This window comes from Miniopterus natalensis, chromosome 7 (assembly GCF_054644295.1).
Source record: "Miniopterus natalensis isolate mMinNat1 chromosome 7, mMinNat1.hap1, whole genome shotgun sequence".
In the NCBI taxonomy this organism is placed as follows: Eukaryota; Metazoa; Chordata; class Mammalia; order Chiroptera; family Miniopteridae; genus Miniopterus; species Miniopterus natalensis.
This window is the reverse complement of record NC_142087.1, coordinates 52,835,924-52,862,677: the sequence shown is the minus strand read 5'-3', so window position 1 is coordinate 52,862,677 and position 26,754 is coordinate 52,835,924. Positions and strand designations below refer to the sequence as shown.

General features: G+C 36.9%; 1 protein-coding gene across 3 annotated transcripts in view; it reads left to right on the top strand.

The window, feature by feature from the left end:
- Positions 1–7,719: 7,719 nt before the first annotated feature.
- The window catches only part of RPRD1A (regulation of nuclear pre-mRNA domain containing 1A), a 53,341-nt gene continuing 34,306 nt past the window's right edge, over positions 7,720–26,754 (top strand). For 2 of the 3 annotated variants that reach the window (XM_016195963.2, XM_016195962.2), the window contains exon 1: positions 7,720–7,901. In XM_016195963.2, coding sequence (XP_016051449.1) covers positions 7,751–7,901 — 151 coding nt within the window. In that variant the 5' untranslated portion in view covers positions 7,720–7,750. The remainder of the gene's footprint in view (positions 7,902–26,754) is intronic. The other variant, XM_087819046.1, reaches the window with a different exon arrangement.

The following is a 26,754-nucleotide window of genomic DNA, read 5'->3' as shown; positions in this document are numbered from 1 at the left end:
GGGAAGAATTATATCATTAGATTAATTATTTCTTAAATATGGTTTAAATGTAAAATTCTATAATTCTGTTACAACTGATTAAATGATAAGATTTTTGAACTGATTTACAAAATTAACCATCATTTGCAAAGTTGTTTCTGGGAGAAAATACCTCAAAGATTTCTTGCATTGGCTTAGAAAGCTTTTTTATATTTGGGGATACCAATACTGGGAATATCTAAAATGTTTTTAAATCAGTGCAGTAAGCCAGATATAATGGAACCAGTCTGCTGCCTTGTGGAATATTAATGAAACTTCCAATTTTACAAATTGAGAGGATGACAGAAATTTAGAAATTATGTGCCACGTGTTCAACTATTAGCTTTTTTTTTAATGTCAATTTAAAGAACTGGTTTTATTTAACATATCTATGCAAGATCTGTATGAGGACAACCAAAATGCTACTGGTGGACACAAATATTTGAATAAATGTAGAGGTATTTCTCTTCTTAGCTAGAAGGAATGCACAAAAGACATGAATTGAGTGGTCATGGGAAAAGATTCAAATTGCTTTTCATCATATAAAAGACTACATATTGCAGGTTTTCTCATTCATGAGAAAATTCAATTTAAAAATTGTCTACAACATAGATGAATCTTGAAAACATGCTAAGTGAAATAAATCAGCCACCAAAGAACAAAAATTTTATTAGTTCTATTTTATTATATGGTATTCCCATAAGCTTTTTACTTCCATTATATCTTAGGTAAAAACATTTGGCAAATGAGAATGTAAGAACAATAGGTTTTATTAAGGTCTATTGTAGGCCTCTACACCAGCGATTTTCAACCAGTGTGCCACGATAATTTTTGAAACGTGCAATACCTGTCTATTTAGTTAGCAGCACTCACCTCTTTTCCCTTAGATTGTCAAATTAAAAAAAATGACAACAGTCAACAAAACAATAGCCATCCAGTTTGAATGCCTTGTCTTAAACCATAAATATATGGTGATATAATAAGTTTGCAGCTTATTGGTCACATTGCACAATAAGGTTTCATCTGATTGGTTTATTTTTGGTACCAGAAATCCTTGTATATAAGTATAGGCGCCTGATTTTTTAAAAGGTCACTTCGAAGGAGATCCCAAGATGGTGGCGGATTAAGTGGAAGCTACACTGACACTTTCCCAGGACCAAACTGGAATTATCACTAAAATACAGAAAAAACATCCTGAATAATCAACTGAAGATGAGCTGGAGAGCACTCTCATAACCAAGGAGGAAAAGTGGAGACCACATAAAGACTGGTAGGAACTGTGGAGGCTGGAGAGGGCTGGCCGGGCTCCCACAGGCAGCAGCTGAAGGTCCCAAGGGATATTTCAGCTGTGGGGGGTTCCCACTGAGAACTCTTGGGTCTAAACTGGGCTTCCCAGCCCAGAGCACCAGAACTGAGAAAGGTGCCCACATAGCATCTGGCTGTGAAAAGCAGCAGGGTTCCTGTCTGCCAGGGAGACGGCTGGAAACGCAGGCACCCTCTTAAAGGGCCAATGCACAAAATTTCATGGGCAGCCACTCACCTTGGACTCCAGCAGAGGGAGGGCAGAGTGGACTAGAGCTGTGTGAGGAGAATCTAGAGTTGGGGGCTTTGGGGATAGAGCTCAGATTCCTGTGCTGAGTCACTTCCCCATACAGCAGAGGACATCTTTCTCAGGCAGACATTTACCATCCAGGCACTTTTGCCTCGGGCAGGGGTGGGGGGGTGAAGCAATTGCCCCACCCTGATGGAAAACCTCTTGCCCCACCCTGTGGAGCTTATACCTTGCAGTGGTCTACAGCCTGAAGCTCATTAAAAGACTGAGAATAACAATCAGCCTGAAGGCAAAGGTGGATCTCTGGACTCTTCGAATCTTTGCCTGATCTACTTCTGGACCCAGGGCTAGGAAAAGCAGATGTTGGTGCGCATATTGGTCCTTCCCAAATGCACGCAGCCTCAGCAAAGGGAGCAATAAGCTGTGGATAGCTGAAAGCTCCAAATAGGGCACTTGGAGCCAGTCACAAACACCATGTGGCATTGTCCTGCACCAGAGACTCTCCAAAAAGACCAGGAGTCCTAGCAAATCTACCTAATACACAGAAACAAACCCAAACAGGCAACCAAAGTGGGGAGACAAAAAAAAAAACAACAACTCCAAAGGAAAGAAGATAATTCTCCAGAAGAAGAGCTAAATGAAATGGAGATAAGCAATCTATCGGATCTAGAGTTTAGAATACTGATCATAAGGATGCTCAATGGCATCAGAAAAGAAATTGAAATTATGAAGGAAATTAAGAAGGACATAGCAGTAATAAAGAACACATTGGAAGGAATAAACAGCAGATTAGAGGAACCTGAGAATTGGATCAGTGAATTAGAAAACAGGGTTGAAAAAATCAATCAGAGAACCAAAAAGAAAAAACAATTAAAAAACTAGAGGAGGTTTAAAGGAGCTGTGGGACAATATGAAACATAACAATATTTGCATCACAGGAGTACCAGAAGATCTAGAAAGTAAGCAAAGGTTAGAGAACCTGTTTGAAGAAATAATGGCAGAAAACTTCCCTAACCTGGTCAAGGAAAAAGTCACACAAGTTCAGGAGGCACAGAGAATCCCAAGAAAGAAGAACCCAAAGAGGCCCACACCCAGACACATCATAATTAAAATGCCAAAAATTCAAGACAAAGAGAGAATCTTAAAGGCAGCAAGAGAAAAGCAATTTGTTACCTACAAAGGAACTCCCATAAGCTACCAGCTGATTTCTCATCAGAAGTTCCACAGGCCAGAAGGGAATGGCATGAAGCATTTAAGGAAATGAAAAGCGAGGATCTGAAAGACTCCCCTATCCAGCAAGGTTACTATTCAAAATAGATGATGAAATAAAGAGCTTCCCAGACAAGAAAAAAGGCTAATGGAGTTTATCACCACCAAACCAGCATGGCAAAAATGTTAAAGTGACTGCTGTAATAAGAAGTAGAGTGCTTGGTGGGGTTCCCCTGTGAGGTCTCCAGACCAGGGCTTTTGTTTGCTGGAAGTTTTTGATTGCTGCTTCAATTTCATTGGTTGTTGTTGGCCTATTCAGGTTTTCTGATTCTTCCTGATTCAGTTTTACATGATCTCACTCATATGTGGAATCTAATGAACAAAATAAACTGATGAACAAAAGAGATCCAGAAACATAGAAGCATGGAACAGACTGACAAATCTCAGAGGGAAAGCGGGGGTGTGCGTGGGGGGCAGGGTAAAAGGAATGAGGGGGAGACATCTGTAATACCTTCAACAATAAAGACAAATTTAAATTTAAAAAAATTTTTAGAAGTCACTTTGGAGCAAAAAAGATAAGTAATTATTATTATTTTTGTAAATCAAAAGTCCCAGAGCTAGTTGATGCCACAAAAGAGACTTAAACTCCTGTCTATTGGTCTCCAAAGTTGAAAAAGATTTCCCAATCTGATGTCTTATGTCCTTTTTCTCCATGTCCTTTGAAACACATGATTCCACCATTAGAAACTTGGCACATATCCTGAGATCTATGGGGTTGTCTCCTTACAGAGTAACAGTGTGATTTCCTGACAAACAGGCTGGGCTGGCTAGGTTGTATCATAATATGCCATACTTTGACCAAACGAGAACATCCCCAGTATTCTAGGACTTGGGTAGAACATATTCCAATAGTTTTCGAGAAACATTGCCAAACAGGCATGTTCACAGACGTCAGACCAACATAGCCATGGCTCTGAAAAGTATTCCTTGGACAAATACTGAGCTGCTACTATGATCAGATGCCATTCTATGTAATATTTTGTTAATTAGCAAAATAGACAAAAATCACTGCCCTAACAGTTTCATTCTAGTAAGAACAGGTTGACAATAAGATAAAAAGGTAAATTCTATAGCACATTAGAAAGTGATATTTTACCACCCACCCCCCCCCCCAAAAGATTACAGAATCAAAAGTTTCTCCTGGAAAGAAAAGGTCCAGGGAAGACATAGCTAAATTTAACGGTCAATTGTCATCCTCATCTTGGTCTATTAGCAGCATTTGACATCAGTGATTATTCCTTCCTTCAAATGCATTCTTTGGGGTTCCAGGGTGCCATACTACTGGCTTCCTCCTAACTCAATGGCTATTTCTTCAGATATTTGTAGCTTTTGTCCTTTTTAAAAAATTTTATTTTACTGATGGGGGGAGAAGGGAGAGAGAGAGAAACATCAATTTGTTGTTCCACTTACTTATGCATTCATTAGTTGATTCTTGTATGTGCCCTGACTGGGGATGGAACCTGCAACCTTGGCATATTGGGAGCACACCCTAAGCAATTGAGCTGCCCAGCCAGGACCCAGCTTATTTTGTCTTATTTTCCCAACTTCTAAACATTGGAGTGTCCTTAGCTCAGTCTTATCTTAAAATGTCATCTTAGTAAGGTTTTCCGTGGCTAATCAATTTAAAAAATACAACATACATTAACCTCCACTCCCTTCCTGTTTTTTGTTCACCATGGCACTTAACCTAGCATGACACGTGTTGTGCTTAAATACATGGTTCATTTTTCACTTCCATTTAAGCTGTGTAAGCGGCAGGGCTTTTTTTGTCTGTTTTATTTTCATTGCTGTATCCTCAGTACCTGGTTCATATTAAGTGTTCAGTATGTCAATATTCTCCAGCCTAACACCACCAGGAACATACCTGTAGTTGAACAAATTGAGTTTTTGGCTTTATTGCAATGAGGGTGACGGTTCACGAGGGGAAATCATGCAGCTGTTTGGTAAAGTAAGGCAATGTTAGCAAAGACATAGAGCATTCAAGCTTGTGGTAGGTGGTTTGGGGAAGGTTTTAAGGAAATGGTGCTCTGCTCTGTATTGGATGCTGCCAGGAGGCAGAAATAAATCTCTTATTGGGTATCTTAATGAATTTTTTTCTAAATGGAGGGAAGAAGAGTTCAAAGTTAAAACTAATTGGTAAAGAAGTCACTGTTTTAGGGTGGTTTGCTATGCTTCAAGAGATACCAGAACACATGAATTGAGGATGGCTTGCATGTCTCTTGTTGACAGATTTAAATCCAAGGATCACCTCTTTGGAATTTGAAAACAGCACGTGCTAAGGTCTTTTCATTGAAGTTGTTCTCTGATCGCCTGCAGAACTTTAAAAGCTCCTGATTTAAGATTAGGTAGAAGCTGATTAGGCAGCTGGTGACTGACAGTGGCAGTTTATATCTGTTGGTGATAAGACTAAACAGCTTTCCCTAACTTATTATATTTAATATCATTATCAGAATAGAGGAGAGTTGAGTACTCTACTGAGAATTAATTTATGATTATCCTGAGAGTATTTTTTTTTTAAATATATCTCTATTGATTTCAGAGAGAGGAAAGGAGAGGGAGAGAGAGATAGAAACATCAATGATTACAGAGTCATTGATTGAGCCCACAACCTGGGCATTTGCCCTGACCGGGAATCGAACCCAGATCGCCTGGATCCTAGGTCGATGCTCAACCGCTGAGCCACGCCCAGCCGGGCTATCCTGAGAGTATTTTTAAAAATTTCCAGTGCCTTTAATTTAGATTATAAATTATATTATACTTACCATCCGTGGTTAGAGCATCAGCCCGTGGACTGAAGGGTCCCGAGTTCGATTCCCACCAAGGGGCACCTACCTCACTTGCAGGCTCGTCCCCTACTCGGGCCAGGGCATGTGCAACCAATCATTGTGTCTCTCACATTGTTGTTTCTCTGTCTCTCTGTTTTTCTCTCTCTCTCTCTCTTTCCCCCTTCCACTCTCTCTGAAAAACAATGGAAAAAAATATCCTTGGGTGAAGATTAAAAAAAAAAAAAGAATAATTAAAAAAAAAAAAAGAAGGTGGAAATTAAGGTGGTTGATAAAGTTCAGGAAGAATTGAGATAGAGAAGAAGGGAGTGGCAAGAGTTGGAATCTCAGGCGAAAACATAATTTGGGAGATGATATATAGCAATTTTGGTGGCTGTAAGGTTCATGGAAGGGAGTAATGCTGAAGATACATTTAGGCCTTGGAAGACAGGTTAAACTCGGACTAAGTTAAGGTTTTTTAACTAGACTGAGTAGATAGGATAAGCAAAAGGATGTACAATGGAGGAAAGAGAGGAATGTAGAAACAGAAATAGATATTGGAGTGAGAGGAAGAGAAGGTAAAGTATCCCTGAACCTCAAGTTGTAGTGACATTAGAAATGGGGAAGATAACTGTACTTATAATCAAACGAGTAAATAAATAAACATATTTGATGCCCACTTGGTGCAAAGTTCTTGAACAGTGCTTTTCAAAAGAGGGTTTAGAAATTCCTGTGCTTTCTTCTTTTTTTAAATCCTCACCCAAGCAGTGAGGGTATTTTTTCCTTTTTTTTTTTTAAGGAGTGTAAGGGTGGGGAGGGGGAGAAAGAGAGAGAAACATTATGTGACAGAGACCCATGGATTGGTTGCCTTCCACACTCATCTGGAGGGCGGGATTGTACCTTCAATCCAGGTACGTGCTCTTGACAGGGAATCGAACCCAAGACCCTCCGGTGTGCAGACCCCACGCTCTAACCACTGAACACTCCGGCCAGTGTTTCTAACATATCTTGCTTGAAGATTCCTGTATTAATATTTAGAATGAGATGGTATCTATCTGTTTCCTTTGTGAGCTATCATAGTTAAGACAGGTTCTATGTCAAAATGTGCTGGATTATAAGATTTCTGAAATTAATTTTTATTTATATGTGATACATGAGTATGTTCTTGTAAAAAAAAAATGGAAACAATATAGACACAGCTTAAGCGCTCCAATTCTGATCCTCTCTCTGACACTGCTCTTGATGTAGTGTGTATTCTAGACCTTTTGCCATGCATTTACGTAAGAATTCATAAAATTTTATAAAATATACTTTTATAAAACAAATGCTATACTCTACTTTTCCTTCTGCAACTTAAAAAAATCCTATCCGCCCCTGGATCTATTTATCTTTTAAGCTGCTGCATGCATACTGTAATGTGGAGTATCACAATCAATTCTGCCCTTTACCTGCTGTGAATGTCCCAACTCTTCACTGTTACAGCAATTAGTGAAATTGCAGGGTCACAGAAAAGGTGTGCTTTAAAATATGTCATGCCAAATATTCTTCCGAAATCCCTGTACCAATTTACACGCCTACGTGGAGATTTTTATTTTATTTTTTATTTATTATTATTTTTTATCTTCATTGTTGAAAGTATTACAACTGTCCCCACCCTCTCCATTGATCCGTGGGGAGAGACTAATCAAATAACTTATTTGCATAGATGCATAACCCAAGGGCACAGACCACTGTACGGGGAAGGCCTGGAGGTGGGGCGGATGCGGGGTGGAGGGCATCTACACAGAGATTTTTAATCCTTTCTTGGGTAGTTTTCCCCCAGGCGGGCCCTGGGCTGGGCAAACCCCGCCCCACGCGCCCTGCTCAGACCCAGGCGGCACGCCCCCGTCCCCTCCCCTGAGCAGCTTTCGCCCCGCCCATGCCTCTCGGAGGTCCCGCCTCCTGGCCACGCCTCTTCCGGGGGTGGGCCGTGACGTCACTGCCGGCCGGACGCCATCTTGCTGGTTTGCGGCTTGTCTTGGAAATAGCGGCGGCGGTGGTGTGGGCGTGGGGAAGGGTGGGGTGAGGGGGCGAGGCCGCAGCGAGTGCGACAAAACTCTCCTCCCCTCAGCCCCACCGCGTGAGACGGCGTGAACGCGGTGTTGGAGGGATGTCCGCCTTCTCCGAGGCGGCGCTGGAGAAGAAGCTGTCGGAATTGAGCAACTCGCAGCAGAGCGTGCAGACCTTGTCCCTGTGGCTCATCCACCACCGCAAGCACTCGCGCCCCATCGTCACCGTGTGGGAGCGGGAGCTGCGTAAAGGTGAGTCGCCTGGGAGCCCGGGCCCGGCTCCCCGGGAGCCCCATCCCCCCAGCGACCGCAGCTCCCCGCTGCCTGGTACTCCCTTCCCGGCGCCCTGGGCTCCTTGGCTTCGGTGTCCCAGGGGCTCGGAGGAGCAGCGTTCACTGCGCTTCCCGCAAAATCGGCGCTTTGTAAGGATTGCTGAATAAAGGAGCGAAGGATTAAACAAGACCTTCTATTGATTTAACACGGAAACAGTAACTAGGGGCTTTGGACTCAGCACCTAATTAGGGCTAGAAATTCAGGTGTATCTTTTAAATTCTGCACATCAGTAATGGAGGCTATGTAGGAGAAAGGGAGTGGAAAGGAAAAGATTGGTGTGGAGTTAGGAGTTACTTCCATCATTTCCATAACACATCAACTCAATTTTGTAAAATTAATAAAGGAATCAGAGTTTTAGAACTGGGGAGTCTAAAATAAAATAGGTAATGCAATGCGAAGACCTGAATTTATAGGATTTGGAGGACCTGGATTGGGCAAATTTCTTAATTTCGGTATTGCAGTTGCCTCACCTGAATATGAGGGAGTTGGATTAAGTGATCTAAGGTCCTTTCTTGCTGGTTAATACGCGTCTAGGGCAGTGTCTTTATTTTGCAAAACCTTCGATAGTGCTTCTATAAATGAAGTTAACTTTTTTGAGCAGTAGTATGCTGTCACTAAAATATCCAGACTCATTTCACTTCTGCAGAGAACCTTTGTGTGTAAGAACTGATTGCATGGTAGTGCGACTAATAATTTAAATTCACATGCTTAGTGTGGATTTGTACCTTAATTCTTATTAATTCATTGGGTAGGGAGTGTCGGCACTGTTCATTGTTGTTTCAGAAATTCTGATGAAGTGAAAAGATGGTTATTTATTAAGGATGTTAATAAACCGTTTTAATAAAAATAGACCCATATGAAAGGTATGTTATGTATTAATATGAAAGCCAGGTAGCCTTGGCTGTTTAGAATGGAGACAAACTATCCTTTTGTTGTGTATTTGCTTGTGGTTAAATCAGTAGAAGAAATTGGTTTAGAGCTCCATTTTTCAGTTCATATGTAAGTGTATGTGTCTTGGCTCTCAAGGAGAAATTTATCTTTTGTGAGTGGCCAGAAAGGTTTGAGAAATCCAGATATAAAGGTCTGGAAAGTAGCTGTGAACTTTGAGAAGGTAGGAATTGTCTTTGCTTTTATACCTTACTGGATTTCAAAATCAGCAACAGGTTTATCCTTTCTGGGGAGATAGAGCATTTAAAAACACATATAATCAATAAGGAGTTGATACCAGACTAATTTTAAGAACTACCACAAATCAATAGAAAAATAGTGTTAATAGAAAAATCGCAATACTGTTAAAGGCATTTCGCATGAGAGGAAACTTGAAAGGCCAATAAATGATACTTAATCTTACTAATCAGGAAAAAATAAAATAGTGAGATACCACTTTATAGTCCTTAGTTTGCAAAATTAAAAAGTGTGACAATACCAGAAATTGGTGAGAATAAGGAGAAACGAACTTTCTTACACTGCTGGTTGGAATGCTTTTTACATTGGAATGTAAAAAGATCAGTTTAGCAACCTCTAATGTCGTTGACCCAGCAATTTTCTTTCTAGGAATATGTCCTAGAAACTAGTGCCTGTGCTCAAGGAGTTATGTTTATTGCAGCCTATCAATAACAAAATTAGAAACAGTTTAAACATTTCATTAGAGTATGGACAAATATATTGTGATATTCATACATTGTAGTACTTGTCCAGCTGCTTTCATGAATGAACCAGAGATACATGAAACATGATGAATTAAAACAACAATAAACAAGCAGACTTTTGAGCTGAGAAAGCAAGGTATAGACCAATGTGCCATTTAGTACTATGAAGACATGCAAAGCAATTCTCTAGTTTACGGATATCTATAGTTTCAGTTAAACGAATAGTAAGGATTAACACTATATTCTATGATAGTGGTGTTGACATAAGAAACATCCAAATCTGTAGAGAATTTTTATAAGAGTTTATTTGAGCCAAACTGATGACATGCCGAAGAGCAAGATTGCAGATGCTCTGGAGAATAACAGTTTTGCTACATTTGAAATTCAGGAGGGGAAAGTAAGGCAGGGATGGGATTACAGGATAGTTAACAAGATTATGAACTCTCTTGAGGATTAATACCCCCTTCCAGGGATATTCTGGTATTTCAAAGGTTAATCTAGGTGCATATGAACATGGACTGGGCAGGCTTAAAACCTTTCACTAAAAAAGTTATAGACCTGGGGCTGACTACCTACCATTCCCTCCCAGTTAGGAATTTCAGGATCACTTCACCCTGTGAGGTTACTTTCCATAGAACTTTTATTTGTCCACAGTGGTTAGTTACGATAATGGAGAGAGGAAATGAAAATGGACTTGTGTTATGTTATCAATTTTTTTTTAAATGTCAGAAATGTTAAGATGTGTTATTTATTACCTGTGTAATGTTGGGGATGTTTCCCTATTTTTAAATGCTTCATACTAGAAAAATTAAAGCCATATAAATAGATGCTTTCGGAAGAGAATGATGTTGGGTGATGATAGTAAGGGTAGTAAATGGTGGTGGTTATCATGATGCTGCTCATGCAGTTCTCAGTTTGTTCTGGGATTATCTGCCAAGGGTTTCCTTACTTGACACATAACTATGCCTTTGTAGGCATAACCTTTTTATGCTCATCATTTTAGGACCCTCTATCTACTGTAGTCTAATGATAATGACAATAATTTCCTGAGTGCCAGACATTATTTTAGCCATCTTACTGTGATGTCTTGAATCCATACATTATCTTGCAAAGTAAGTATTTATGAAAGGAATAAATCAAATTTGAAATAAATCAAGAAATAAACTAAGGAAAATTGGTTGAACATTTTGTGTTGATACAGGCATTTTTAGTTTTGTTGTTTTTTTAAATATGTCTTTTCTGATTTCAGGGAGAGGAAGGGAGAGGAAGAGAGAGAGAGAGAAACATCAATGATGAGAGAGTCATTGATTGGCTGCCTCCTGCTGGGCATTGAGCCTGCAACCTGGGCATGTGCGTTGACCGGGAATTGAACCTCGATCTGCTAGATCGTAGGTCGATGCTCAACCCCTGAGCCATGCTGGCTGAGCATTTTTTAGTTTCTTGAAGTGTTCAAAGAAGACAAAAATATGACGGTAGGAAAAATTACTGTTTAAAATGTAAAAATGAGTATGTAAAATGATGGTGATTATTCAGTTGTGAAGATTTTCCCTCTTTTTCTACCTGCTTTATCTTTGTCTCCTGTTAAGAAAGAGAACTTCTATTTAGAGGGATATACCTCAAGGCCTTTATGAAGACCAAGTAGCTATAATTTCCCTTACAAATGCAATAGAGTAATCAGAATCGTAAGTGACCATTTGTTTTGTAATGGTTTTATTGAGATATAATTAACATATCATACAGCATTCAATATACAGCTGAGTTTTTTTTAGTGTATCATATAGTTGTAAAACCATAACCACAATCAATTATAGAACATTTTAATCACCCAAAAAGAAACTCCATGCCTTTTAGCTATCATTCTGCAACAACCCCCCACCCTACCTTCCCCAGCCCTTGGCAACCACTAATTTACTTTGTCTCTATAGGTTTGCCTTTTGTTAGCATTTCATTAAATGGAATCATACAATATGTAGTCTGTTGTGACTGGCTTCCTTTGGTTGGCATGTTTTCCAGGCCCATCCATGTTGTAGCATGTATCAGTACTTCATTCCTTTTTGTTACCAAATAATAACCCATTGTATGAATTTTTCCATTCATCAATTGATAGACATTGGATTGTTTCCAGTTTTAAGCTATTATAAATAATACTGCTATTAGCATTTGCATACAAGTTTTTGTGTGGATTTGTTTTCATTTTTCTTGGATAGATAACTAGTAGTAGAATTGCTAGGTCATATAAGAACTTTATGTATAACCTTTTGAAGAACTACCAGACTTTTTCACAGTGACTGCATCATTATACATTTCTGACAGTGGTGCATGAGGATACAATTTTTCCACATCTCTGCCAACACTTGTTACCTGTCTTTATTATAGCCACCTTGTTGGGTGTAAGGTGGAATCTTGTGGTTTTGATTTGCAGTTCCCTGATGACTAATGATGTTGAGCATATTTTCATGTGCTTATTGCCCATTTATATGCAGTCTTTGGAGAAATACCTATTTAGACCCTTGTCCATTTTTAAATTGAATTATTTGTCCTTTTATTATTGAGTTGTGTTCCTTATGCATTCTACATACAAGTCCCTTACTGGATCAATGGCTTACAAATATTTCCCCCCGTTCAGTGCATTGTTTTTTTACTTTTTTAGTGTGTTTTGAATGTGATTCTTTTAATAAACTCTAAATGACTCACTAGTGGGCTAAATTATAAAACTAATAACATACACCATTAATTAAACTATATATTACATTCATTGCTGTAGAAATATTCATAGTGAATGTGCCAGAATTTACAAAAAAAAATACTGACATTTGGGCTCTTTTCTGCAGAAACAAAAAATCTCTGCAAGAGTTGTAGAAAATGAGATATATAGGTGGAAATTATTATTTTTAAAAAATTTACCTTTATTGTTAAAATTTTACCTTTATTTTTAAAAAATTTACCTTTATTGTTACAAATCCCCCCTTTTTCCCCCATTGCCCCTCCCCCCAGGCCTTCATCACACTGTGTGTGTCCATGGGTTATACATATATGCATGTAAGTTCTTAGGTTAATCTCTCCCCACCCACTTCTGCCTTCCCTCTGAGATTCATCAGTCTATTCCATGCTTCTATGTCTCTGGATCTATTTTGTTCATTAGACTCCACATATAAGTAAGATCATGTGATACTTCTTTCTCTGACAGGCTTCTTTTTCTTTTTTTTAAAAAATATAACTTTATTGATTCAGAGAGAGGAAGAGAGGTAGAAACATCAATGATGAGAAAGTCATTGATCTTCTGCGTCCTGCATGCCCCCTGCTGAGGATCGAGCCTGCAACCCAGGCATGTGCCCTGACTGGGAATTGAACCATGATCTGTTGGATCATAGGTCGATGCTCAGCTGCTGAGCCACGCGGGTCTGGCTTATTTCACTTAGCATAATACTCTCCAGGTCCCATCATGCTGTCTCATAGGGTAAGGGATCCTTGGCTGTTACACCTGCATTGTATTCCATTTAGAGTCATGGTGTAAATGTTGGAGAAGATGCTTGATATGATTTTAATCTTCTTGAACTTGTAGAGACTTGTTTTGTGATCTAACATGTGGCCTATGTTTGAGAATGTCCCCTATGCACTTGAGGAGAATGTATATTTTGCAGCTTTGGGGTGAAATGTTCTGTAACTATCAATTTAATCCATCTGACCTAGTGTGTCATTTAGGGTCACTGTTTACTTATTGATTTTTTTGTCTGGAAGATATATCCAGTAAAGTCAGTGGGTGTTAAAAATCCCCTCGTATGATTTTTGCTGTTGATCTCTCCTTTAAAGCCCTCCAGAAGTTAGTGTGTTTTTTTCTCATACTGTGTGAGTCTTTTGTTCTGAGGTGGGTCTCCTGTAGACAATATATATTTGGGTCTTGTTTTCTTATCCATTCAGCTACCCTATGCCCACCCCCCACCCCCTTTTTTTTTTTTTTGGAACATTTACTCCATTTATAATTAAGGTTATTATTGACAGGTACTTATCTATTGCCATTTTATTTCTTTATGCCTATGTTTTTCATTCTATTTCAACTTCTTATTACAGCAGTCCGTTTAACATTTCTTGCAATGCTGGTTTGGTGGTGATAAATTCCACTAGTCTTTTTTTTGTCTCGGAAGCTTATTTCACCATCTATTTTGAATGATAGCCTTGCTGGATAGGGTAGTCTTGGTTTTAGATCCATGTTTTGTATCCAGCCAGTATTTGTTTCCTTGATTGTCTCACTTTTTTTCTCGCCATTTGTTTGAATCAGGATCCAAGTAAAGTTCATTAATTGCATTTGATTATTGTATTCCTTAAGTCCCATTACATCTATGGATTCCCTCTTTTATTTTAAATTTATTCTTTTTTTAAATTTATTTTTATTGTTGAAAGTATTACAGGTATCCCTTTTTTCCCCCCATCGATCCCCTCAACACTGAATCCGTCCCCCCCCCACTTCACACTCTTGTCTGTGTCCAGGAGTTAGGTATATATGTATGTAAGTTCTTTGATTAATTGCTCCCCACCCAGTCCTCCACCCCAGCCTTCCCACTGGGATTCATCAGTCTGTTCTATGCTCTATGTCTCTGGATCTATTTTGTTCCTCAGTCTCTTTTGTTTAAATTTATTCTTTGATAAAATCAAATTGGTTGTTTCATAGAAATTCTCAGTGTAGAACTGGGATTCTTAGACTGTATGATTTAAGGACTCCTTTATGGTCTTAAAAATTATTAAAAGACCCCAAATCTTTCCTTTAGTGGGTTATATCTATTGGTAGTTACATTAGAAATTAAAACATTCAAAAATATTTATTTAATTATTTTTAAATTACAGTACAGCATTGATTTTATGTTAACATAAAATAACATTTCTAGTGAAAACTTTTCTAAAAATTATTAGAGAAAGGAGTGACTTATATTTTGTAAATCATTTTATCTGTCTTAATTGAAGACAACTGGATTCTCATGTCTGCTTTTGCATTCTGTCTTGCTGTATTGTCTATCACATGACCTGTAGAATAGACCACTGTACACATGTGTGAGAGTGAGAGTGAAAAAGACAAATAATGTCTTAGTATTGTGAAGATAGGTATGATTTTGTGGACCCTGTGAAAGGGTCTTGAGGACCCTGGGGATCCACAGAGCCTACACCATTTGCTATAAATTGGTAGTTAGATCAAGAGGCTGGGACATACTGCTTTGTCTTAGACATATTTTTTCCAAAATATTAATTCCTACTTAATGTGAACTTAAACTGAATTGATGACATTTCCCTTTGGCCTATAATGTAATTTTCTTCATATTGTCTTTATACTATGACATAAAGCTTTTTAAAACAATGATTTGATACTGTTTTTGCTGCTGCAAAATTTAATTTAAGCAGTCTTAAATTTTTAATAAAAATAAAGGTGTGCTCTTACATTAAACAAAACATAATTTGATAATCCATAATTTTACAGGTGTATTTTTTATTAAAATGAATTTTTCATTTGAAATCTATAAGGAAAATTTCTTCTATTGGTTTCCTTTATTCAGTAAATGCCTATTGAGCTCCTGCTCCGTTGCTAGACCAAGGATGATTCAGTAGATGGGGGACACAGAGCTGTCTTCACGGAGCTTATATGTGTGTCAGGGAAACTGACTCTATTAAACTAGTAACTGCACAGTGATACAAAAGAGAAATATAACTAGGAAACTAACCATTTTAGGAATCAGGGAAGGCCTATTTGATTTGAGATTTGAAGTATGAGTCGAATTTACTTACTAGGAGCTGTATAAAGTATATAGACATAGTTTTTACTGTTGCTTTAATTATTCAAATATGGTCTTATGTAGAACAAATGTATTTGACACTTTAAATATAACAGTTCAGTTCATAACTCCTTTTTGGAATTAGGATAAACTTTTTTTGATTTGTTTTGTTAATCCTCACCCAAGGATATTTTTTTCATTGATTTTTAGAGAGAGTGGAAGAGAGGGAGGGAGGGACATCAATGTGAGAGACACATCGATTGGTTCTCCTCCACACGTGCCCCAACCAGGTCCAGGTATAGAACCTGCCACCCAGGTATGAGCCCTCGACTGGAAATCGAACCCGTGATTCCTCGGTTTGTGGACCAACGCTCTAACCACACCAGCCAGGGCTGTTCATTTTCCCTAATTCTTTTTCTTTTTGCTCTCCAGATTCCGTATCAATGGTCTTATCTTCAAATTTAATGATTCTCTCTACTCTGACATTTTCTGTGGTGACATCCCCCAAGTCCTTTTAACTGCTGTTATTATAGCATTTATTATATTGTATTTGAATGGTTCTGCATTGAGATTATTATTGGAGGACTGAGCCTCAGAATCTAGTTTATTATTATTGGAGGACTGTTCCCTCAGAAGCTAGCTTACAGATGTAGGTGCTCAGTAAATATGAATTGAGTGAGTTATTGAATGAATGTTGGAAAATATGTAGAATCTGAGACTTTTGGAGCTAAAAGAGTATTTTGCTCTTTCTCCTAAAGATATGCCTGATTTAGGACCTTCTGACATCTTTTTCAGATAATAAACTTTAGTTATAAACATTTCATTATTAAGAAAGACTTTAAAATGTTTCAGCTTTTTTATTCTGTCATTGTTCTACTGTTCCTATATTCATGCTTAGAGAAATGATTCTAAGTATGATCAGCATACTATTGGTGGATCACCAAGACCCTTTTAGGGGTTGTATGGTTCCACAAGATAAAAATTTTCATAATGCTACTAAGACATTGCCCTCTCACTGTGTTAACATGCACTTTGATGGTGCAAAAGCAAATGTGAGTAAAAATTGGTAGTGCCTAATCATTAATCAAAGCAGAGGTACCAGACTGTACTACCAGTCATTGTTTTCACACCACTCACAGCTAAAAAATGTATTACTTTTCTGACTGCTCATCAAAGCAGCTCAAATTATTAATTTTGTTAAATCTAGACCTTTGAGTGCATGTCTTTTTGTGTGTGTGTACATTTTTTTCATTGTGGTAAACTATACATAACATAAAATTTAATATTTTAACCTTTTTTTCTCTGTTTTTATTGTGGTAAACAAATGCAGTATAAATTTTTCCCTTTTAACCATTTAAATTGTACAATTCAAAGTGGCATTAAGTCCATTCAATTTTTTTGTAATCATTATCACCATCCATCTCCAGAACTTTTCATTTTCCCAAACTGAAACTCCATACCCACTAAACACTAACTCCCTATATTCTTCTTTCCCAGTCCCTGGCAACCACCCTTCTACTTTCTGTCTCTCTAAATAGACTACTCTGGGTATCTCTTATAAGTGAAATCATGCAGTTTGTTCTTTGTGACTGGCTTATTTAATTTAGTATAATGGCTTCGAGGTTTATCTGTGTTGTAGCATGTGTCAGAATTTTCCTCCTTTTTAAGGCTGAATAATATTCCATTGTATGTTTCTACCACATTTTATTCATTTGACAGTGACACTAGGATTGCTTCCACCTTTTGGCTATTGTGAATAATGCTGCCATGAACATGGGCATACAAATATCTGAGTCACTTCTTCAGTTCTTTTGAATATGTACTCAGAAGTGGAATTTCTGAATCATGGCAATTCTGTGTTTAATTTTTATACCTTTCACAGCCGCTGTTCCATTTTATATTCCCACTTACAGTACATCAGGGTCCCAATTTCTGCACATGCTTGTTTTGGTTTGTTTTGAAAAAAGTCAGTCTCATGGGTGTGGAATAGTATTTGCTTGTGGTTTTAATTTGCATTTTCATAATGACTAGTGTGACTATATGTGAGGATTTATTTCTGGGCTCTATATTCCATGATCTATATGTCTGCTTCATACTACAATTGGCCTTTGACAATGCAGGGGTTAGGGACACCAACCCCTAGCTCAGTCAAAAATCTGCATATAACTTTTGACTCCCCCCGGAATTTACTAACAGCCTAGTGTTGACTGGAAGCCTTACCGATAACATGAATAGTCAGTTAACACATTTGTATATTATATGTATTATATACTGTATTCTTACAATAAAGTGACCTAGAAGAAATAAAATGTTAAGAAAATCATAAGAAAGGGGAAAATATACTTATAGTATTTATTATTAGCATATCAGTAGACTTACACAGTTCAAACCTGTGTTGTTCAAGGGTCAGTTGTATTCTGATTACTGTTAGCTTCTTCTGGCAAGTTTTAAGATTAGGAGGTGTGGGTCTTCTTATTTTAATTTTCTTTTTAAAGATTGTTTTGGCTATTTGGGATGAGAATATATACATTTTAGGGTAGATTTTCCTTTTTCTGCAAAAATGCCATTGGGAGTTTGATAGACTGCATTTAATTTGTAAGTCGTTTTGAGTAGTGTTATCTTAACAGAATTTACTCTTCCAATTCATGAACATGAGATGTGTTTCAATTTTTTTATGCCTTCTTTCTTTCAGCGGTGTTTTGTAGTTTTTGGTGTACAAGTCCTACCCCTTCTTGATTAAATGTATCTCTAAGTTTTGTTTTGTTTTGATATAGTTGTAAATGGAATTGTTTTCTTAGTTTCCTTTTGGATTGTTTATTTTTAATTTATAAGAAGTGCAGCTGATTTTTGAATGTTGATTTTGTATCTTGCAACTTGGCTGAATATGTTTATTAGCTCTGACAGTTTTTTGTGTGAAATCTGTAGGGTTTTCTACAAGTAAAAATATGTCATCTGTGAAAAGAGATAATTTTATCTCTTTCTTTTATTTCTTTTTCTTGAGTTGCTATGGCCAGAACTTCCAATCCTATGTTGAATAAAAGTGGTGAAAGTGGGGATCCTTCTCTTGTTCCTGAATCTTAAGGGAAAGCTTGGGCTTTGGTGTGGGTTCAAAGGATATCCACAATTATCTGTAAAGGCTATTAAAATATTTTTACCAGCCCGGCTGGGCATGGCTCAGCGGTTGAGCATCGACCTAGGATCCAGGAGATTGGGGTTCGATTCCCTGTCAGGGCAGAAGCCCGGGTTGCGGGCTAGGCAGCTGATCAGTGACTCTCTCATCATTGATGTTTCTCTCTCTCTCCCTCTCCTTTCCTCTCTCTGAAATCAATAAAGATATGTTTAAAATATATATATATTTTTTACCAGCTGTATATCTAGGTGAGGCCTGTTTTTTTCATTACTTCCACCAAAATAATATATTGTGGTTAAGTTCTGGAAATTTATTTATTTATTTATTTATTTATTTATTTATTTATTTATTTATTTAACATATCTTCTTTGGTGGAAACCATCTGGGTCTTGCGATTTCCCTTTTGGGAGTTTTACAGTGGCAAATTCAATTTCCTTAATTTCCTTGATTTTTTCTTAGCCATTCTTGCTAGGGGTTTCTCAGTTGTATCAATATTTTCAAACAAGTAGCTCTTCGATGCTTAACATTACTAGTCATAGGGACATGCAAATGAAAACCACAATGAGCTATCTATCACCACATGCCTATAGGTGTGACCATCATCAAAAACATAGGAGATAACAGATGTTGGTGAGGATGTGGAGAAAAAAAGGATTCCTTGTGCAGTGTTGGTGGAATTATAAATTGGTACAGCTACTGTGGAAAATAGTATGGAAGATCCTCAAAAAATGAAAAATAGAAATACCATATGATCTATTAGTTCTACTTCTGGAAATATATCCAGTGGAAATGAAAATTAATTTGAAAAGATATCTGTACCCCCATATTCATAGCAGCATTATTTACAATATCCAAGACATGGAAACAATTTAAGTGTCCATCAGTGGATGAATTGACAAAAAACTTGTGGTTTATGTGTACAATGGAATATTATTCAGACAGAAAAAATGAGGAAATGCTGCAATTGCTACAACATGGATGGACCTTGAGGGCGTTATTCTAAGTGAAGTTAGACAGAAAAACAAATACTATATGATCTCACTTATGTGTAGAATCTAAAAAACAAAACAACCCCCCCCAAGAAAAAAAAACAAAACTCACACTAAACTTACTGCAGCAATCACGTCATTATATGTGTAAGTCAATCCATTATGCTGTACAACTTAAATTTATACGGTGATGTTTGCCAATTATATCTCAAGAAAACTGGTGGGGAAGAGCAGCTCTTTTTTTTAATTGATTTTCCCCCTCTTTTTATGTTTTCAACTTTATTGATTTCTCCTTTTTTTATTATTTCCTCTTTCTGTTTGTTTTGCTCTTACTCCAGGTTCTTAAAGTGGGAGCTCAGATTATTGATTAGAGACTTGCTTATCTTTTCTGATGTATGCATTTAGTGCTACAAGTTTCTCAGCACTGCTTCAGCTTTATCCCACAAATTTTTATATGTTATATTTTTAACATATTTGCACATGCTAGTTGAAGTATATTTATGAAGGCTGCCTTAAAATCTTTGCCAAGTAATTCTAACATCTCTCTCATCTTAGTGTTGGCATCTATTGTCTTTTAAAATTCATTTTGAGATCTGCATGGTGCTCAGTATGATGAGTGATTTTTGATATATCTGTAGTTTGGGGGGAGTTCTATTATGTTATGAGACTTTGCATCTTGTTTAATCATGTTTAGCTGTATTTCTCTGACGCTACCCCATCAAAGGAGGGAGATGCTCTTTATTATTGTTGGTTGGAGTGGGAATTCCCTGCTCCCCACTAGACCTCCACTGACACTACAAAGTGGGGGAAGGAATGTGTAGCCCTAATACTGGGCCATGGTAAACGTCCTGACTCAATACTATGCCTTCTGTGGCACCACCCCACTGGGGAATGCCTTGTTCTGTTGGGTGCCCAGGCTCCCTACTTTGCCATCTCGGACACCATCCTGGAGAGGTGGTGGGCCCCACATTATAGCCTTGCTTTCCATTTAGCCTTTGCTGATGTGGGTGTTTGGCTGGAGCTGCTTGGTTATTGTCTAAAATTTTTCTGTCTTAGGCTTTCCTTTTCCTGGTCTTTTGGCTAGAGTACAAAGGCTTCTGTTGGAGGTTATTATGTCGGCACCTGTTAGTATTTCTGGGTTGCTGGCTTCCTCAACTCCCAATCTGCAATATATGATGCAAAAATAAAACCCAGGGGACTTGTGTTGTCCCTTGGATCCCAAGGCCCCCTAGCCAGTCTGCCTTCTTTTTTCTTCTATAATTTTATGTATAATGTCCATGATTTATAGCTGTACTTTGTAGAAGGACTAGGGAAACATATGTCTGCTCTGTATCCCTAAAAATGGGTCTTTATACTGAAATTGGGACACATTAGTTAGAACTCTGAGACTAGTGTTTTCCAATAATATTTGCTTATCTTTAATAATTTAGGATACTTTCTGGTTCTGTTGGCATTTTAATAAGCTTATTTTAATCTCACTGTACGAAACACTAACTTTTACTTTTTAATGGTTTGAAATATACATTTGTTGTAAAATTTAAAGCAGTACAGTACTGTGTAAATTGCTAAGTAAAAATTCATTGCAAAGACATCATTTATCCATCTGTAAATTCAGGGCAATCTATAAGGAATTTATTTTTTTACAACAACTTTAAAGCTTATTCTAAAGATCATTGGGAATGGTAAATGTGGAGGAAGAGCCAAGGCAACTTTTATCTGTGGATTTTGATAGTTTTAAAGGGAAAACAGTAATGGAGATAATGTGCCCTTTTAGGTCATCACAAACACTGTAAAGGCATTAAAATTAGAAAAGTATGATGCTGATACAGGAATAGGAATATATGAGAAAGGAACAGAGTAGAGGTTTATGGAGGGGACCTACTGACCCATTTTATATGGGCATTTGGTAAATTAGGCACTTTAAATTCATGAAAGAAGGGATGGAATATTAACAAATGATTCTTAGATTCCTACCTAATACCAAATATAAAATTAGCCCAATTGAATTAAAGATACAACATTGAAAAAATAAACTATGGAATCATATAAAAGTGTATTATACATAAATAATTATTTCTAGTCTTGGATTGTGAAAGGACTTTCTAAATAAGATATAGACCAGAAATCATGTAGGAAGTAGATTTGGTTAGATAATATTATAAAACCCCTGAATGCAGAAAATATCAAATTTCGATTTTAAGCAACAGATTCTGAGAAAATACTTACAGTGTCTAAAACAGGAAAAGTGGATATTTGTAGTATATAAAATGGTCTTATGTATTGATAAGAAAAAGCATACAGCCCAGTATAGAAATAGACAACATGATGTGAACAGGCAATTCATAAAGGATGGAATATAAATTTCTAAGAGGTCAGCTTCAGTCATATTAAGGGAATTGCAAATTAAAACATGGTCATTTTACTCCCAAGAGATTGGCAAGATTTTTAAATTTTAATAGTATGTTCATGATGGTGTAGGGAAATAAGCATTTTTCATGTGGTAGGAGTTCAAACAGCCTTTCTGGCAGGCAATTTGGCAGTGTCTGACAAGATTTAAACTGCACACCTTTTAACCTATCACCTCTGCCTCTCAGGGTTTATTGTATAGAAATTCTTGCTCAGGTTTACAAAGATTAAAAGTGTTAAAGATTTGAAACAATTTATATATCATGTGACTAAGTAAGGAACCAGACTTAAAAAGAGTTTGGTAACAGATCGGTTTATGAATACAAAAATGTCTTGGATATAGATGTGTGAAGAAAGCCGTAAAATTTATGGGTAGAATCTCATTTGTGGAAAAAAAAAGCCCTGTGTATATCTTTGTTTATGTAAATAAGTATATAATATTTGCAAAGGTACATTAAATGGTCCAAAAGGAATGCACACACTAAATAATTAGCTCATTAGATGATGAGGGGTTGGAGATGAAAGGAGATTTCACTGTTTATTTACACACAATTTTTATTTAAGTTTTTAAATTAATTTTCTGTGTTAAACTTTTGAAATTATACACAAAAGTAAAGACAGCAGATACTGAACTTTGATGAACCTATCACCCAACTTTAGCATTATTAAAATAATGCCTTTTTGGTTTCATCTACCTAAATCTTCCTCATTCCAACACCTCCTTTTTTCCTAGTTATTTAAAGTAAATACTGGGCTTCAATTCCTATAACCATGTATGTTAGTATATATTTATAATAGATAAAGCCTATATTAAAATTTTAATTAATTAAATTATATCACACCTAACACATTTGATTCTTGTTTATTTTAAACCCAGTCCATGTTCAGTATACCAGATTCCTTCAAAAATGTCTACTTATAGGTAATGTTCAAAATAGAATCCAACTAGGTCCACTCGTGATATCCACTAAACAGTTCTCTTGAATTTCCCCCTCACCCCCCCCATTTTAATTTTTATGCAATTTATTTGTTGAGGAGATTGTGTCAGGTGGACTGTAGAATTTTCCTTTTTATGCATTTGGCTGATTCCTGTCCTAATAGTGTCATTCCCAAGGAATACTTCATTGGAAGTGTTATGCACTTCTGTTGCATCACATTAAGAGATGCATAATGTGAACTTGTTTTATGTTTAAGGGTAAGATTGATCAGTAGGTGCATTATGAATCAATCCATTATACAGTTTCCCATCACTTTTTACTGATGACGCTTGGTTTAACCCTTTATTTTATGAGGGGTTGCCAAACTGTGAATTTCTAATTCTTCTTTCTCTATTTATTACCCAGAATTCTTTTATAACAGAGGTTCTCAACTGTGGACCCCAGGCTGCAGCATTAGTATTACCTGATGATTTATTGAAAGTGCAAATTCATGGGTTCTACCCCAGGTCCACACCAGAAGTTATGTGCATAGGAACCAGTAATCTATGTTTTAACAAGCCCATAGGGGATTCTGAGACACACTGAAATTGTTGATTGAGAATGTTCTTTCATCATCCATTGATGACTCTGAAATACAGTTCATATAGGCAAAGCAAGATAAATGCTTGCTTTTCCCCCATTGTCAACTGAATTATTTCTTTAGCAACCTCTTTTTTTGAGGTATAATGGCGCAACAGTTTTAATACAACCCAGTCTTCACAAAATAATTTTAATACTTGGTGTCTGGGCTAGCAACATCTCGCACTGTGACATTCCTATACATACATAAGCATTTTGTCTAAGTACAAATGTTAAAAACAGAATAACTTAAGCACTTGCCTATACAAAGGTATAGACACTATAGGTTATTTTTCTTGAATTTTTGCATAGCAAATTGCAGTTACATGTTAGTATAATGTTACTAATCTATATAATACACTTTGAACTGTGAGGTATGACAACTCCCTATAGAGAGAGCTAACATGTAAACCTGAATTTTTTTTTTTTAAATATATCTTTATTGATTTCAATGAGAGGAAAGGAGAGGGAGAGAGAGATATAGAAACATCAATGATGAGAGTCATTGATCAAGCCCACAACCCGGGCGTGTGCCCTGACTGGGAATCGAATCCCAATCGCCTGGATCCTAGGTCGACGCTCAACCGCTGAGCCATGCCCGGCTGGGCAAACCTGAATATTTTGAGTGGGTTTTTTTTAGCTGCCATAGATGGGTAAGACAAAAAAAATTCAGCATCAGCCCTGGCCAGTGTGGCTCAGCAGTTCGTTGGGCATCCTCCCCTGCGCCAAAAGGTTGCCAATTTGATTCCCGGTCAGTGCACATGCCCTGGCTTCAGGCTTGATCCCCAGTAGGTGATATGCAGGAGGCAGCCAGTCAATGTTTTGTTCTTACATCTCTCTCTCTTCCTCTCCCTTCCTTTCTTTAAAAATCATTTTAAAAATGTATTTTTAAAAATCCATCTTTTAAAGACCCTGGAAACATTTTTCTAACCAAAAAATAAAATGCAGTCATTTGGTAATGCTCAGCTATTTCCTAACATTTCCTTTTTGGAACATTGTTGAATGGATAACAACAAAGTAAATACTGAAGTGAGGCTAAGTTTGTTGTGGAAGTGTGGGTTGAGCCAGTTATTTATTTATTTATTTATTTATTTATTTATTTAATTTTTAAAAAAATATATATCTTTATTGATTTCAGAGAGAGGAAAGGAGAGGGAGAGAGAGAGAGATAGAAACATCAATGATGAGCGAGTCATTGATCTGCTGCCTCCTGCATGCCCCCGACCGGGGATCGAGCCCGGACCGGGCATGTGCCTTGACCGGAAATCAAATCCTGATCGCCTGGATCCTCAGTTGATGCTCAACCGCTGAGCCACGCCCTGCCGGGCACAATATTGCATTTAAATACTTCTGATTCACTTGAATTAGCATGGTAATAAGACAATTAGAAACTTTATAAACTTTATATTTTCTAAAAAAGGACATGCCTGACAGTTTCTGACATTACTTCTAAATTCAGGTGAAGCACAAAATCCCTCCAAAACATATATTCTGCTCTAAAAATTAAGTGGCTGAGAGTTCGTAGCAAAAGCTATAATAGATTAACATTTCCACCATAGAGTAGATACATGTAAACAAAAGTAACTGCTATTTAAAACATCTAATAGATAAAATAATGTGAACAAGTTAACAGAAATTACAAGGTTAGAATATTGCCATTCCAGTTTGAATATTTTCAATATTTAAATGGGCAAGAAAACAGTTGTCCTATGTTTTAATGCAATTTCACTTTAAATTCTGTGCCCAGATTACATTTTAAATGTTTAAAATTGGGTACTGCACCACTTAACACGTTATTCAAATATTCTAGAAAATAAATCATGATTGGTTAAATGTATTGTAATTAACTATCACAAAACATCAGTGGAAATAAAGGAATTACAGAAAAGGAACCAAATGGAAGAACTAGTTGAACATTAGGTAGAAGAACAGATCCAAGATAAAACAAACTTGCAATATTCTTATGTGAAAGAAAGAACAAACATCCTCTTGTCCACATTAATACTGTACTCACGACAGTCCCTTTTCCTAGTGTTTGTGAGAGACAGTCTTTAATGTACAGTGCTGGGCAGGCACTTTATTTTTAGCAACCTTTTTAAAAGGATTTTTATAAATTTATAGATTTTTATGTTTGTGTTTTAGACCATTGTAATCATTCTTTTTGATCTTCTTTGTCCAGTGCCAGCCTCTTGGAGGATTGCTTGTGTCCTTTAGATACAATGTCAATAGTTTTTAAATAGCTTTCTATCATGACAAGATGTTCCAGGCTCATCTTATGTATTTCCTGCCTGTTTTTTAAAATGCAACAACCCTCAGTTTTATTGAGAAATAATTGACACATGTCACTATATAAGTTTAATGAGTACAGCTTAATGGTTTGATTTATATATATTTTGAAATGTACTTCTTGGCAAAGTATTATTTAGGAACCACACTATGGGTCCTGGGATTGCTGATTGACTTCAGTGCATTTCTTTAAGTGCATTTAATTACTTCAATAATAGTTTCATTGGTAAATAGGAATAATAACTTGTAGGGTTGTTTTAATGTTTAAACAAGATGCAGAAACTTTTAGTTTTATTTATTTTTAAATATATATTGATTTCAGAGAAGGTTTCTAACAGTGGTACTATTACCCATACTCTTGCCAATTTTAGTTAGTGTCATACTTTCATCTTGATCAATCTAATAGGTAGAAAACGGTAATTGGTTTTAATTGCTTAACATTTGTGTTTCTTTGACCTTCCCATCACAATACTTGCCCATTTTTTAATAGATTATTGATTCTGAGAACTCTAGAATGGAGGGGAGGAAATGAAAATATTTGAATTCAGAACATTGAAAATTCACAAGAGCAGTTGGATCTGTAGTAAAGTTTGTCTTTCATAATTTGAATTTGAGATTTCTGAGAGCAGATTCTGAATCAGCTGCCTGGCTTGATTTTCATAGGTTGATTGATGAGATTGACAGTTAATGCTTTCAATGGAACTTCATTTAGTTGGAAAGCACTAGATTAAATAAAAATAATTATAGTTGGGTTAAGTGCTCCATAGGAAAAGAATGGGGTGCTATGAGAGCATATCAGGGCTGCCTAACCTGTGTGTTGAGGAACCCATTTACTAGGCCTGAAGGATGGGTAGGAGTTGGGGAAATTGGAGTAATAGTAGGTAGTGGGCATGAAGAGAATAGTGTAGAGAGTGGAGACAGACTTGTTTGGGTCTTTGGTTCATAATAATGAGTTAAAATGTTATCTAGAGAAAATAGAAAATCTTTAAAGGAGTTAAAG